At 35.7% G+C, this 15,392-nt stretch overlaps 1 protein-coding gene across 1 annotated transcript in view; it reads left to right on the forward strand.

Annotated features, from left to right (window-relative positions):
- Positions 1 to 15,392, forward strand: part of LOC110030272 (fructose-1,6-bisphosphatase, cytosolic) — a gene marked incomplete at its 3' end in the record, with an annotated part of 66,591 nt that continues 51,199 nt past the window's right edge. Inside the window, 1 exon segment of the mRNA XM_020732907.1 lies at positions 1 to 429. Within this exon segment, the coding sequence (XP_020588566.1) occupies positions 271 to 429 (159 nt within the window).

Below are 15,392 nucleotides of genomic sequence, written 5' to 3' on the forward strand. Positions count from 1 at the left end.
CGTCGTCTTCCTCGCAACTCCGTCATCTGTTAACGCTAGCGGACAAAAAGCTCGTCTGCTCTGCTGCAACCAAATTGCGGCCAATGTCCTTTATCCTCACCGGACTTGCTCTCGCGTGGCCGCCACGCGTCCTTCCAAGCTTCCTCTGTCCGAGTATAACCCCCTCCATTCCTTTAGACTACACCACAGTCGTCCATTGCTCTCCCAATCCTCCTGTGTTAATAGAGTGAGGGAGAGAGAAAGAAGAAGGTTGTTGGAAACCCAAGCGACATGGATCACGCGGCGGATGCTCGTCAGACGGACCTGATGACCATTACAAGGTATGTGCTCAATGAGCAAACGAAGTACTCGGAATCCAAGGGCGATTTCACCATCCTACTTAGCCACATCGTTCTCGGTTGCAAGTTCGTCTGCTCGGCCGTCAACAAGGTGTTATCACGCTCTTTCATTCTTTTTTTTTGGTGAAGATTCTATCGATTGATCATAGTTGGTATTTGGCTTTATTTTCATATGGTTGGTGCTGCATATTACTTTCTTTCGGATCGTATAACTAAATCTTGAAGATCGTGTGCATGGCAGGCTGTTATGCTCGTGAGTGATTCGAAAGTTTTCGATCGGTTCAATTGAACTTTAAATCCTTATATTTGCTTGTATTTATGGAAAAAATTGGGCAGAAAATTTCCATTTTATTCATGCTGAGTTCATGCTGTTGTTTGTATGCGAATAAATAGTTATGTAAGTGAGCCATGAAATCGTCATCTCCGAAGGCGTTATCGCTCGTTATGGGAGGAAATTTGGATCAATGTTTGGTCATAATGTACTTTGTAGCCAACAACAAAACCTTGGTCCCACAAAGTGGGGTCGGCTACATGAAACCTTTTTCTCCATTGCGTCTTATTTAGTGTGTTATTTTCATATAATTCTAATAAATTACGATTATTTTTTATACAATATTATTTTCATTTAATTCTAATAAATTAAGATTATTTTTTATACAATATACCCAAGCCTTCCTAGGTCTAACCCTGCACCTTCCTAGGTCTACCTTTGCTTTTCTTTAACTTAAGTCGAATCTAAAACTTCTGCTCTCCTAATAGGATCATCAAATGGTCGACGTTTAATGTGACCAAACTATCTAAGACGGCTCTCTATCATTTTGTCCGCCACTGGAGCTACACCAACCCTATCACGGATATATTCATTTCGCATTTTGTCTCTAAGCGTAAAGCCAATCATCCACCTAATCATTCTCATCTCGGCAACACTTAACTTAGTTTTATGCTTCTCTTTTAAAGTTCAACATTCAACATAATAGAGCATAGCAGGTCTCACCACCATCTTATAAAATTTTCCTTTCAGCCTAAGCAATACCTTTATATCACATAATAGGACCGAAGCAATTCTCTACTTCAACCAACCAACTTGAATTCTACTGGTAACAACCCCATCTATATCATCATCACTTTGAACAATACACCCGAGATATCTAAAACGTTCACTCTGTTAGGTTTAGTGGAGCCCAGGTCCACTTGTAGAAATTAAATGCTTGCATGCTACCATTAAATGCTTGCACGCTACTGTTAAATGCTTGCAGAAGAAATTGGATTAAATAGTGGTTGCTCTTCCCTCCGTCGCTCCGCAATTCTGTATAAGGTGTTGGCTCACGGTGAAGAAAAATGAATTGTAAGGTTCCAAGTTCTCCCTTCGTCTCTTCTACGATTTGCTTGCGGTGAGGACTTCCCTCTTCTCTGCAGTCCATTCTTCTTCGGTGGCTCACTAGTAAAGGAGGAGAGAGGAGGTCGAAGGAGAGGAGAGAGGAGGTTGAAGGAGAGGGAGAGTTTTCATGTAATAGTCAAGGTGATCGACGGGTGTATTCTTCGAAGAAATAAAATCCTCTGCAACTCCGTGGATGTAGCAATTTGTCGAACCACGTAAATTTGTGTTCTCTTGATTTGTAAATTTTTTCTCAAACCGTTTTTTCGCTTTATTGTCGTCGCATTTTTTCACGACAATTAGTATCAAAGTCGTGGTTTCAGATCTGAGGAAAAACGATGGCTGGAGACGAAGTGAATGTTTTGGGGATCGAGAGATTTGACGACACAAATTTTAGTTACTGAAGGATGTATATAGATGACTACCTCTATGTGAAGAAACTTCATCTTCCATTACTGGGAAAACAACCAGAGAAGATGGATGAGGCCGATTGGAATCTGTTGGATCGACATGTTCTGGGAGTTATTCGATTGACCCTGTCGAGATCAGTTACACAAGAGAGGACCACTACAGATCTCATGGCGGCTTTTTCAGATCATGGCGTCTTTGTCAGATATGTATGAAAAGCCGCCGACAAATAACAAAGTACATCTGATGAAAAATTTATTCAATTTAAAGATGGTGGATGATACCTCTGTTGTACAACATCTGAATGACTTTATTACTATCACAAATCAATTAATGTCCTTTGAAATTGAATTTGACAATGCGATACATGCGCTGATATTTATGAAAAATCATCGACAAATAACAAGGTGCATCTGATGAAAAATTTATTCAATTTGAAGATGACAGAGGGTACGTTCGTTGTACAACATCTAAATGACTTTAATACTATCACAAATCAATTGTCGTTTGTTGAAATTGAATTTGACGATGAGATACACGCGCTGATATTACTGGCTTCATTATCAAATAGCTGAGAAGCTATGAGGATGACAATTAGCAAATCTGCAGGTAAATCTAAGCTGAAATATGATGATATTCGCGATTTGATTTTGGCTGAGAAGGTGCACAGGAAAGATTCTGACGAGACTTTGGTTCGAGTTCGACACTGAATGTTGATTCTAGAGGTAGATCACAGGACATGAACTCAAACAAAGGAATATCAAATCAAAGCACAGATGCAAGAGCAAGTCAAAGCCTGGTTAGCAAACAACATGCTGAAATTGTTGCAAAACTGACCACATAATGAATTGCAAAAATTTTAAGAAGACGGAGAACGACAGTATTAATGTTGTAATTGAAGAAGTGTAGGGTGCACTATTGCTTGCAGTTCACAACTCCGTTGACGACTGGATACTGGACTCAGGGGCTTCTTTTCATACATCTTCCTATCAAGAGTTAATGCAAAACTATGTTTCAGGTGACTTTGAGAATGTGTACCTGACTAATGGAGTAGTTTTGAATGTGTTGAGGATGATAGATGTTGAAATTACACTCCTTAACGAAAACAAATGGATCTTCCAAAAGGCCAAACACATTCCTGAACTGAAGAAAAATCTAATTTCTGTTAGGCAGCTCAATGAGGGTAGTCATTCAGTAGTGTTCTCAGATAACATCTGAAAGATTATTAAAGGAGCACTGATACTGGTTCAGGATAAGAAGACTGATACGCTGTATATGACTACTGATTTAATTAACAGTTTTGATACTATAGTTACAGAGAGCACATCAGACATGTGACATTGCATGCTTGGACACATGAGTCAGAGAGACATGAAAGAGCTTCAGTCCAAAGACAAGCTGTCAGAACTGAAGTTAGTTGATCTCGGCATGTGTGAAAGTTGCATTATGAGAAAACAGAAGAATGTCAGTTTCTTAAAAGGTGACAGAATGTCAAAGACAAGAAAATTATAACTTGTACACACCAATGTGTGGGAACTTTCCTCAGTGACATCTCTTGGAGGCTCCTGTTACTACGTCACATTCATAGATGACCACAAAAGAAACGTATAAGTTTATTGTTTGAAACATAAATCTGATGTATTTACTGTGTTCAAAACTTGGAACGTCATGGTTAAGACAGACAAATCTAAAATTGAATTTTTTTGAGATTTGACAATGGTGGTGAGTACATTGATGGTGGGTTCAAGGAGTATTGTGCAACTCAGGGTATCAGAATGGAGAAGACCATTCCGAGGACACCACAATAAAATAAAGTTGCAGAGCGTATGAACATGACCATCAATGAGCGTGTCACGAGCATGAGATTGCACGTTGGACTACCACCAATTTTCTGGGCAGATACATGAGTAATCTAGGGAAGGAACATTGAGAAGCTGTGAAGTGGATCTTGAGATACCTAAGAGGATCCTCAAAAATCTGCTTGTTTCTCAGGAAAGAGCATGAATGTAGCGTCGGTCGCGGGAATTTGGAAGATGATATTTAATTTAATATATGTATATGGTTATAATTTTAGAAGTAATATTTTATTTTTGTAAATACGAGACCAAACCAATCTCATATAGACAATAGTTTAAATAAACGAGCACAACATTAGACAGATCACTTATCCGTGAGGCTTGATTAAATAAACTAAAAAATATATGACTTCCGTTTTGGTCTGCGAAATCTTTAGTTAACCAACAAATTCCCCTATCTAATATGAACAATTAGACTATGTTTATTTTAAGCTGGGTTATAAAGATTCCTATAAGGGCAAACCTCTATAGTTAATTACATCTTAAATGACCGATGTCATCTAAAAAAACTCTAGATTTAGATCAGAAAATATTGTCTTCAAGGATATCAAAGGGTAGGACTTTTCAAATGTCGGGCAAAGGAGTGTCAAATGAGAAAGACTCAAATTTAGAACATTATTATGGAATCAAAAGGAAGAAAACTAGGGGTTGTCACAAATTCTGAGAACTTTGGTGACTTCCCATGGTATCATATGGTTTGACTTCAATTTCAAAGAGATATTATCAAATATTTTTTCCTGTCAATTTTATTAATTAGAGCTTATATTTGTGTGACATAATCATATAAATAACCTAGAAGATATAAGGATTTATGTCGTAACGAACGACAACTTCAGAATTCTAAAATGAGTTAGGTCTTAACTTGCACAACATAATTGTGCAAGGGTCTAAAGATCAATTTGAGGATTTATGTTGCACTAGGTAGACAACCTCGAAATTTTATGTCTTGCTATTTAATTCTAAGGAAAGAGATTTGTTGTGGTAGATCAACTTGTTGTTTTAGAATGTTGCCCTCTATCTGCTTCACTTTGCTCCGATCTTCTCGTTGAAGTACCAGTTTTAAAGTCTAAGGGTCTGTTTAGCGCAACTGTTGATTATTTATAATCTGCTGATAAACAAATTATTATGATAATCTGCAGATTATCAGAATAATCTGCCTTGCTGTTTGGGGCAACTTATTTAGATTAGTTTATTGGTGGTTAAATAACATTCTTGCCTCTATCTGATAAAACTGTTTGGGACAGCTTATTCAGAATATCTCATTGGTAGAACAAAAACATATATTGCAGAAGCATACGATCATCACAGATCAATTCTAAAAGATGAGATACAGTTCTCACACTCTCGTGAGTACCAGAATAGATAAAAAAAAAAGTACAAATTCAAGTACAACTACAATAAGAAATATTAAAATATTTAATTTCAGATTCTGGCTACGCTTGTCGTCATTTGCACTGTCAACCTGAGAAAACCAGCAGTTCGAACTATATAAGGATTCCCCCTGCATTCATTCCCTCAATAACCACATAAAATGCTTATGAAACAATTCCAACTGTGTAACGATACCCACTGATTCCTTTAAGAATAATATAAAAAGAACGCATTGAAGCACATTCCAACACTGTATACAAATCCCATTTTTCGAACCAAATAGTTTGCATAAAGGAACAGGGACGGGAAGAACAAAGATTCCCATATTGTGAACCAAAATTTCTCGCATTGCTCATCTACATTTCTTCCCTAAACCCTAAAAAAAAAAACTCAGAAAAAACTCACGAAAATATCTTAGAATTGTTGGTCTTTGAAAAAACTCACGAAAGAATTTAAGAAAACCAAAATTTCCCCCATTTCCATCAACGCTTTTCAACCCTAATCCAACAAAGGCATCATAAAGACAATCGTAAAGAAAACCATTTCTTGCAAAGAAAGTGAAGTTAATCGAATATAGGCCAGATCGAAGAATGAAAAAACCAACCACAGAAGATCGAACAACCATAAAGCATTGCGGCATATAGATCTTACCAGAAGAGTCGATGTTTACGAAGGAGAAAATCAGGAAAGGAGATGGCGAGGGAGAGCGCGAGAGAGATATCGCAGGGGCACCTCCGGAATCGAACCCTAACAAACGCCGAACGCAAGAAGAGCCTCACGTTTGATGAGTATAAGGAAAAAATATACGCGATTATCGTCTATTTTAAAACACCCTACCAAACGCTTTTAACAAACAGCTAGGCGACGTTTTCAAAACGCCGCCGCACCTATATAATCTGCCCCAAACGGGCACTAAAGATTCAAAATGTTTTACCAGGTGTGTTTAATTGACAAGTTTTATTCAAGCATTATGGGGATGTTAAAGTTGATTAGAGTGAAGCCGATTAGGATCCCACGATTCCTTCGTTTCGGTACCACCATTTTCTCTTGAATTTATTTAGTCTAAGCGAGTTGTTAAGCTCATTTAAATTGAGGAGATCTCGTTAGCAACCGAGAGTTGCATCATCCGAGGGGCTCCCATAAATTCAAGAGGGCGTATTATGAAATTGTTATTTTGTTGTTGTATTTTTAATTTGTTGCTTAATTTTTAAAAACATGTTTTGTTTTGCATATAAAGTAAATAAATGCAAGTAAAAAATTTTTATAAAAGGAATGAAATTGCAATATATAATATAAATGCGTACTTATTATCTTCTCGCTACTTCCACTACATGGTTAACATCATAAAATAGAATATATTTGTCGGAATTAAATAAATTACCGGAAAGTAAATGAGAATATCTGGTACGAGAAAAAAAAGTTGGAAGACGAGTCGTAAGAAAACACAAGTAAAAGAAAACCCGTAATCACATGTAGAAGATTGAGACTGGGTGTAAAACATTGATAATGGTGGAGGCTCAAAGTTGAACTGTATGCTTCCTGTTATTGAGTAAGAACTGCCAACCCGATAATCTATGGAAGGTAGTCCTAACCTCGATCCAAGCGATTAACCGTGGAACTTTATAAATTTTCATTTAAATTTAATTTTTATGCATATAAAGTTTAATTACCATGCAACAGAGATTTTTGTTTAAAAATATTTTGTAGAGTGGTGCAGTCCATGAGTTAATCAATCTAATCGAGTTAGGACTACAGACAACCTAAGAGTATCGGGGGCAACCATCTTCTCAAGCGTCGTCGAATAGTACCATCGGCCCTTATCATCTCCTTTTATTAAAGGTCCTCATGATATGAGATACTATTCTAAATCCTACATTGTATCCCTCATTTTAGCATACATTAGCATTATCATCATTACCCTACCCACCTAGACCTCAAACATACACAAGTTCGATGCTCCATATGTGGCAAAACAAATATTCACAGTTGCTCATAAGGATTTAAATACCTTAGGGAAGACTCAAATCCTTGAGTATTAGGTCAATTAATATCGAATAAGTGGTGCAGGGTATTTTTTATTGATTTAGGTGGATTAACGGGTCACGAGACATAACTTGGTGAATCCTTAAAAGTTTTAATGAATGATTTTCTTGAATAAAGAATAATAAGTTCAATTATCCTTCAAAGTATCCAAAGAATTCTAAAAGCTTTCGGGGCATAACTTTGAACAACTTTTAAAATCTTTTGAAACGTTTCAAGTTCATTTAAACTTATTATATTGTTCAATTAATCATCCGAAGTTAAATTAAGATTTAGTAGTTTAATACACTTTATGCTCAGTGAACCTCAATATTTTAGTCATCCCGAGAGTGGGGTATTCAAATATTCACTTGATATTTTACTTAAGAGTTATGAAAACGGGTACCCTTAGTGCGAACTCAAGTTATTTAGGATCTTGTATCTATCATTAAAGATGAGCTTGTAGTGTTTTAAGAGTATTCATAAATTAATTATATTTCTCTTTTCTAATCCTCATTAAACAAGTTTAAATATCAAACCTAGCTCACTACAAAGTCCTTAAATTCAATCTCGAGTTTAGATTTGTAATAATCAAAATGTTAATTTAAGTGAGATCAATACTCATTAAAGGATCATGCTATCATTTAATCACCAATTAGGGGCTTCAAATAGGTGAATTTTCATCTTTTTAGTTTAAGCCCACTACTTTAGTATCATCCAATAGAATTAACCTGCGATTCATAACAATTATAAAATTATAATTTTACCCTTATCTTGAAAATGTGACAAATTGGTTTCTATCTCTTAACCCATTATCTTTTAAACATCAAAAGAAGTTTATTATGATCAAAATTATCCATTTACCCTTTGATTTAACCTAAAAATTAATTGTGGTATCAAAATATTAAAATTACCATTTTTCCTCTAGGACTCTTCACTCTATAACTCATTAAATACAACTTAAATGACTTTAAAATTTTTATGATACCCCACTCATGAGTCAATTAAAACATAAGAGGAGAAAATATGATTTTTCTAATTTTTATTTCATTAATGTAATTATTTTAGTTTCAAAATAGGATTTTCAAGATTAATTTATTTAACTAATTAAAGTAAATTTTATGTTTATGGAAAAATTATTGGAGGTTCACTTAGGTCAAAGGACCACTTGGACAAAATTTCATGATTTTTTAAATTATATTTTAATTATTATAATTGTTTATTGTTTTCAGTGATTAATTAAATATAAAATATATTTTAATTTCAAAATTTTTTTTATAATTATATTAAATCTCCACGAGTCTAGAGAACTCAGAGAAGCAAGTTTTTCATTTTTATGATTTTTATTTTATTTATTATAATTATTTTAATGAAAAATTAAGAAAAATACACTTTTTAGCATTTTAAAAATATATAATTAAATTAGAAAAATTAGAAAAAATATTTTAAATGGTCCCAATTGGTCAGGGAACAATTAGGAACAATTTGGTGCATTTTCATATTTTAACAATTTTTTATTATCTTTTATTATTTTTTATTTAAAAATAGCTAAAAAATGAACTATTTATTTTAAAATAATTTTAATTTTTGCTAGATGCCCCTGATCACAAGGAACTCAGAAAATCATTTTTCATAAATTTCCTAATTGTGGTCTATTTATTATAATTATTTTAATGCAAAAATGTCATTTTATTTGAAAAATAGACTTTAGTATTAAATATAGCTCAAATGGACTTCAAATTTTTTATAAAATGTTCAAATGACTCATATTTATAGTGTGGAAGTAATTTGTTTAAATTTTGAATAATATTATATTTATTTAATTTTTTATAAACTTTAGTCATTTGATTAGCTAAAAAATTATGCACAATTATTAAAATACATTTTATATTTTTTCTAGAGTCATCTGATCACACAGAACCTACCAAAACAATCCTCATATATTTCTGGTTAATATTTTAATTTACATAATTAATTTAATAAAAAAATGGCCAATAAACTTGAAAATTAGGGTTCAGAGCTAGAGGTGTCCTCTGGCCTTGAAAAAAATCAGGAGACATCCTCACTATCATGAGGAATCAACCCCTACACTTTCAAGCCATGGTGAATAATATTTACTTAATGAAAATTAAAATAGTCTAGAGGGTATTTAAGTAATTAAAAATTAGAGACATATAAATAATTTTTATTTTTATTCCACAATATTCTTCTCTGTTCACTGAGCAAGGGAGTATTTTATTTTATTTTTATGATTTTTCTACACCAAGTTATAAATTTTGGAAGTTTCTGAATTTAATTAAATAAAAAATATCCTTAATCTTCTACTTATCCACGCGACGCTGACTAGATCCTCGGCGGCTCCAAAAGATCACGCGACGCGCTCCCATTCGACGCCGTCTTCCGCTTCCACTGCCACGCGGATCGCACTTTATGAACCATCTCCTTGTCCGATTCCTCCGCTGTTGGATCGATACACGCGTAAATGGTCGGCATCCATTCATCGTTCCCATCTATTCTAAACTGAGAACCGTCCACACTAAAACGCTTCGATCTCGCTCGATACTCAACCAAATCACTCACAGTTTGCTCCTATAACTTCATCTAATCGAGAAGAACACATCCATATGGCTAGATACATTTGAAATTAACATTCTCTTCACAATTAATGAAGCCGAGCACGATTTTAGGGTTTGTAAACTATACCTTAGCCCAAGAGGTGCGGCCTCGATTGGGTTAGTTGTAGACGTTTGTTGTGACTCCACGAAGCTCCTCCAAGCACTAATTTGAGCTGAGGTTGAACCTAGGCAAGAGTTCGATCAAGGGGTGATGGGGCCTTGGTCTAGAAGTGGGCTAGAGTGCTCAACAGAGGGAGGGTTTCGATGGGGAACCTCTTCATTTTGTCGGAGGAAGCTTTTGGGTGGTTTAATTTGAGGTTTGGTGGAGTTTAATGGGGTGACAGAAAACCCCCTAGAATTTGAACTCAAAATTGAGCTTAGACAATGAATTTCAATAAGGGAAAATGGTTGGGATGCACTCAAGACAGCTCGGAGGCTTGGAACCAAATTGACAGAGTTTCCCCAAAGATTTTGGCCACTTTTCAGTTGGTTGAAAATGGAGCTTCTTATAGCCACGGCCAAGGGGAGGGCTCAGGCTCTAATTGGCTGGTGCAAGAAGGTTGAGGTGGAGGGCTGAGCGGCGTAAGCATCTATTGGGGAAGTGCCACAGTGGATGAGTTCAGTTTTGGGTTTAAAGGTGAAGTAATCTGCTCGGATTTGAGTTTTTCGGTGAGTAGGGTGGCTGGCCAGAGGTGGGGTGGTGGCTAGCTAGCTCAGAGAGGTCAGGGGGAGTCTTAATTGTGATTAGCTTGAGGGTTTGATGGTTGGTGACAAGTTTCTACTTAGTTTAGCCAAATATGGGAAGAGATCCCCTAATTCAAGGGACCCTTGGTCCATGGCTCATGTAGGTTGGGCTAGGTGGGTCTAGCCTGGTTCCTAGGGCTCAAATGTTGGCTGTGGTAACCATCATTTGGTCAATTTCAAGTGGTTTAGCCAATTTGAGAGTTTGGGTTCAAAATTGGGGTTTTGGTTTAGGTTTGGGTCTAGGTTGGGTTCTGGGTAGGATTTGGGTCAAGTGATTGGTCAAATTGGTCCAAGAGATTGTGATGAAGAGATTTGGGCATCAATTGGCTAGAAATTATGGAGTTATGGAGTTCAATTTGGTGACATTTTGATTTTAGAGCAAAATTGGGGATTTTGACTTAGGTGGGATTTGGGTGCGGTTTGAGTTTATATTAAGGCCAATTAAGGGCTAAAATTTATCAAGGGAAATGTTATGAGGAGTTTGGAACTCAAAATTGATGAAATTGGTTGAAACTTGGGAAAATTGATTTAATTATGTGGTACAAGTTGAAGGAATTTGAGTTTATGGTCAAATTGGTAATTTTGGGATTGGGCTTGAGGCTGGGTTCAATTGAGCTTCAATTTGGTTTTGATTGGGATTAAACATGGTTAGTCTTGATTTGGAATTGAAATTGGGGAAGTTTGGAATCAATTTGGTGGAAATTTGGGGTAACTTGGGGTAATTGGGCCTTGAAGAGCAAAATTGGAATTTTAGTCAAAATTGATCAAATTGGTTAAATTGGACTTCATGAGTGGTCAAGATTGGTTTTGGGAGTGTTTGTAATGATTTAAGAGGTTTTGGGAATTATTGGGCCACCAAAGGTGTTTTAGTAATTATTGCAATTTTGGGGGTATTTTGAGAATTTTGAAAATTTTGAAATGTTTTGGGCAATTTGAGTGGTTTAAAAAATTTTGAGATGATTTTGGACAAAATTGGGTAATTTAAGTAATTTTGAGAAAGTTTGGGGGTAAAAGGCTAAATTGGGTATTTAGGTAGGATGAGATCAATTGAGGATACTAATCATAAAATTACCACTTTTTGAGCTATGAGACCAAGGGACCTCCCACTATGGATCCTCCATGTGTTGGTCTTATCCAAATCCTAGACTAGGGCTAAGGGTTTAGGGGACCATCCACATGAGTTTCCAAAAGAGTAAGGGATCAAGCTAAGCATGTATATGTTAGGGTTTAGGCCAAAAGTGAAAGTGTGGGGTATCAAGTGTGTGTGTGCAAGACTGACCAAGACCACACTACCCAGATATAACCCTGAGGCCAAACAATCATATGGGGACTCTTCTTGAGCTCCCCCATATTTTCACCTACTGAGTACTAGAGGATAGAACCAACATATGGAACTTCAAGATAAGCAAAGAAGAGTTTTAGGTTTTCTAATGATGGGGGTTCCTTTACTAGTCTTCTAGGAGTATTCAATAGGAAAATCCTACCGTTAGATCTTAGGCTTCAAGGAAGGGACTAGACCTCAACCAAAAGTGAGGTCAATAGGTACAAGACTATGCCGATGCAAATTTAGCTGGAGACATTGATAGTAGGAAGAGTACTACAGATTATTTTTATACTCTTGGTCGTACTGCAGTGTCATCGGGTTTTAATGTACAGAAGACAGTTTTGTTATCCACTGCAGAAGCTGAGAATATCACAGTGTCAGAGGTTGCAAAGTAGATGATATAACTGTAGAGTTGCTTAGAGGAATTGGGTAAGGAGGTTCAAAAGGGCACTCTCTACAGTGATTGTTAGAGAGTCATATTCCTCGCTAGAAATCCAGCATTTCAATCCAGGACCATGCACATTCGGATCAGATATCACTTTATTCGATCATTGTTAGATACAGTTGCTACTTGAGAAATTTGTGGAAGCAAGAAACCTATTGATATGTTGACTAAGGGTGTTACACTTGAGAAATTGAAGTCATACTCGACTTTAGTTGGTCTTCTAGCATGAAGACAAAGATTTGAGTTGTAGAGGTGGCGGATATTACGTTTGAGGAAAATGACGGTGCAGTCAGTAGAAGATGCAGCTGATGTACCTGTCTCCAAGTGAGAAATTGTTAGTTTTAATGGAGCCTATGTCCACTTGTAGAAATTAAATGCTTGCATGCCACCATTAAATGCTTACAGAAGAGATTGGATTAAACAGTGGCTCTCTCCTCGCAATTCTATATAAGGCATTGGCTCACAGTGAAGAAAAATGAATTGTAAGGTTCCAAGTTCTCCCTTCGTTTTTTCTGCCATTTGCTTGTTCCGAGGACTTCCCTCTTCCCCGCGATTCGTTCTTCTTTGGTGGTTCACGGGTAAAGGAGGAGAGAGGAGGTCGAAGGAGAGGAGAGAGGAGAGAGGAGGTCGGAGGAGAGTTTTCTTGTAATCGTCAAGGTGATCGACTGGTGTATCCATTAAAGAAATAAAATCCTCTGCAACTCCATGGACGTAGGTAATTTGTCGAACCATGTAAATCTGTGTTCTTTTGATTTGCGAATTTTTTCTCGATCCGGTTTTTCGTTTTATTGCCGTCACATTTTTCACAACACACACCTTTTAATAATTTGATCACCCATAATTACATTTCTGTCACTAGAGCTACTACTACTAAAATTACATTCCATGTATCCAGTTTTAGTTCTACTCAAACGAAGGTCTTTAGACTCCATTGTAGACCTCCATAATTCAAGTTTTCCTAAGCTTTCTCTCTCATCTTATCCACAAGAAGGATATCACCAACAAAAAACATATACCAAGGTACATTCTCTTGTAAACTTTCCTGTAAGACCATCCATAACTAAAGCAAAAAGATATGGGCTTAAAACCGATCCTTGATGTAATCCAACATAAATAGGAAAATATTTGGTCAATCCTCCTTATGTTCGAACACAAGTAACGGCTCTAATATACATATCTTTAATGACTTGAATATAAGTCATATGAGCACATTTCTTTTCAAGAACTCTCCACAGGATATCTCTTGGAACCTTATCGTAAGCGTTTTCAAAATCAGTAAAAATCATATGTAGATCCTCCGTAATAACTTTGTACTTCTCCATCAAATCTCTCAATAAATGCATAGCTTCCATGGTAGACCCGCCCGACATAAATCTAAATTGATTAAGAGAAATCTTTATAATACGTCTTAACCTATGTTTAATTACCCATAATTTTAAAGTATGACAAATCCACTTAATTCCTCTATAATTTGCACACTTTTGTGCATCTCCTTTATTCTTAAAAATGGGGACCAAAATACTCTTCCTCCACTCTTCAGGCATCTTTTTAGTTTTTAAATAATATTAAAGAGTTTAGTTAGCCAAGAAACTCCCAAATCTCTTTATATTTCCACACTTCAATTGGAATATTATCATGTCCTATAGATTTTGCACCATTGGTTTTCTTTAAAGCCTCCTCAACTTCTTTTTTACTAATGTGATGGTAAAAATAAAACATTTTATGTACTTTGTACTTTGTAGCCATTGAATATATTTTGGAATGTGTAATATGCAAGTAATCAATCAAAATTTATATTCCACTCATCTCAAAATAAATCTTGTGACTATATGAAACCCATCCAGACCAACCAAATTTAAGTAAAGTTATACTCAAGCTTTTTATTTAAGAGATTTGGTGTTGTATAACTGCCAACTTCATAACTTTGTTTTAAAAAGGAAAGTGTTTAGGCATTTTGGTTTGGCCATTGAAGTATATTTTAATGGCTTAAGTGTTAATTTGGGACACCATGGTCCATTTCAATGCTAATTTTTGGAGAACGGTTTAGATCATGTCCTTTTATTTATGTATTTATTTATTTATCTGAGAATTATTAGTGTCAAGGTATCAAATTGATGCATGCGACATTCAAATCCAGATTTTAGGATAACTTAAAGGAAGATTTGCATACATTTCACTTAATTCCTATGCATTTACGTATCTAACTCCTAAACTTCAGTTTTTAAATACATGTCATCTTACCCATGCATTTCACTTTTTAAAAGTTAAATTGTTGCTATAAATGTAAAAGCTATAGTTTAGGTGTTAGATATGTAAATACATAGAAAGTGGGTGATTTGTATGTAAATGCCGCTAACTTTAAAGATGTTATTAGCTAACCTCGGTGTCACCCACTTTTCCATGCTATCCTGGCTGTAAATTGATACAAATATGGGCAAGTTCTTGTTGAACTGCACTTAGTGGATGGGTCTCGCCAGTTGGGTGCACGCCAATAAATGATCGCCATGTTTGTGAGACTTATATTTATGTGGGCTTGTAAAGTATTTACATGTTCGAGCAATGTAACAAAATAGTTCTCTGACTTTTTATTGTGGCCATTTTAGTCCAAAGTCTATACAAATGCCAATTTCGTCCCCAGATTCTTTAAATTGGGGCTGAACTAGTTCGTCGTGGAGACTATTTCAACCCATATTAAAAGAGTATGGGAATTAAGTTGACATTTTTATGTATTCTGGGTCTAAAATGACCATTGCAAAGAGTCAATGGACTAAATTGACGCATTTCTCATTTTTTATTCTTTTGTTCTTCAGTGCATTGATATTTAGCAGCAATTTGTCATTATATTTTCATCTACAGGCTGGCCTAGCGAAACTCATAGGACTTGCTGGGGATACGAA

The sequence above is a fragment of the Phalaenopsis equestris genome, unplaced genomic scaffold (assembly GCF_001263595.1).
Source record: "Phalaenopsis equestris unplaced genomic scaffold, ASM126359v1 Scaffold000692, whole genome shotgun sequence".
Lineage (NCBI taxonomy): Eukaryota > Viridiplantae > Streptophyta > Magnoliopsida > Asparagales > Orchidaceae > Phalaenopsis > Phalaenopsis equestris.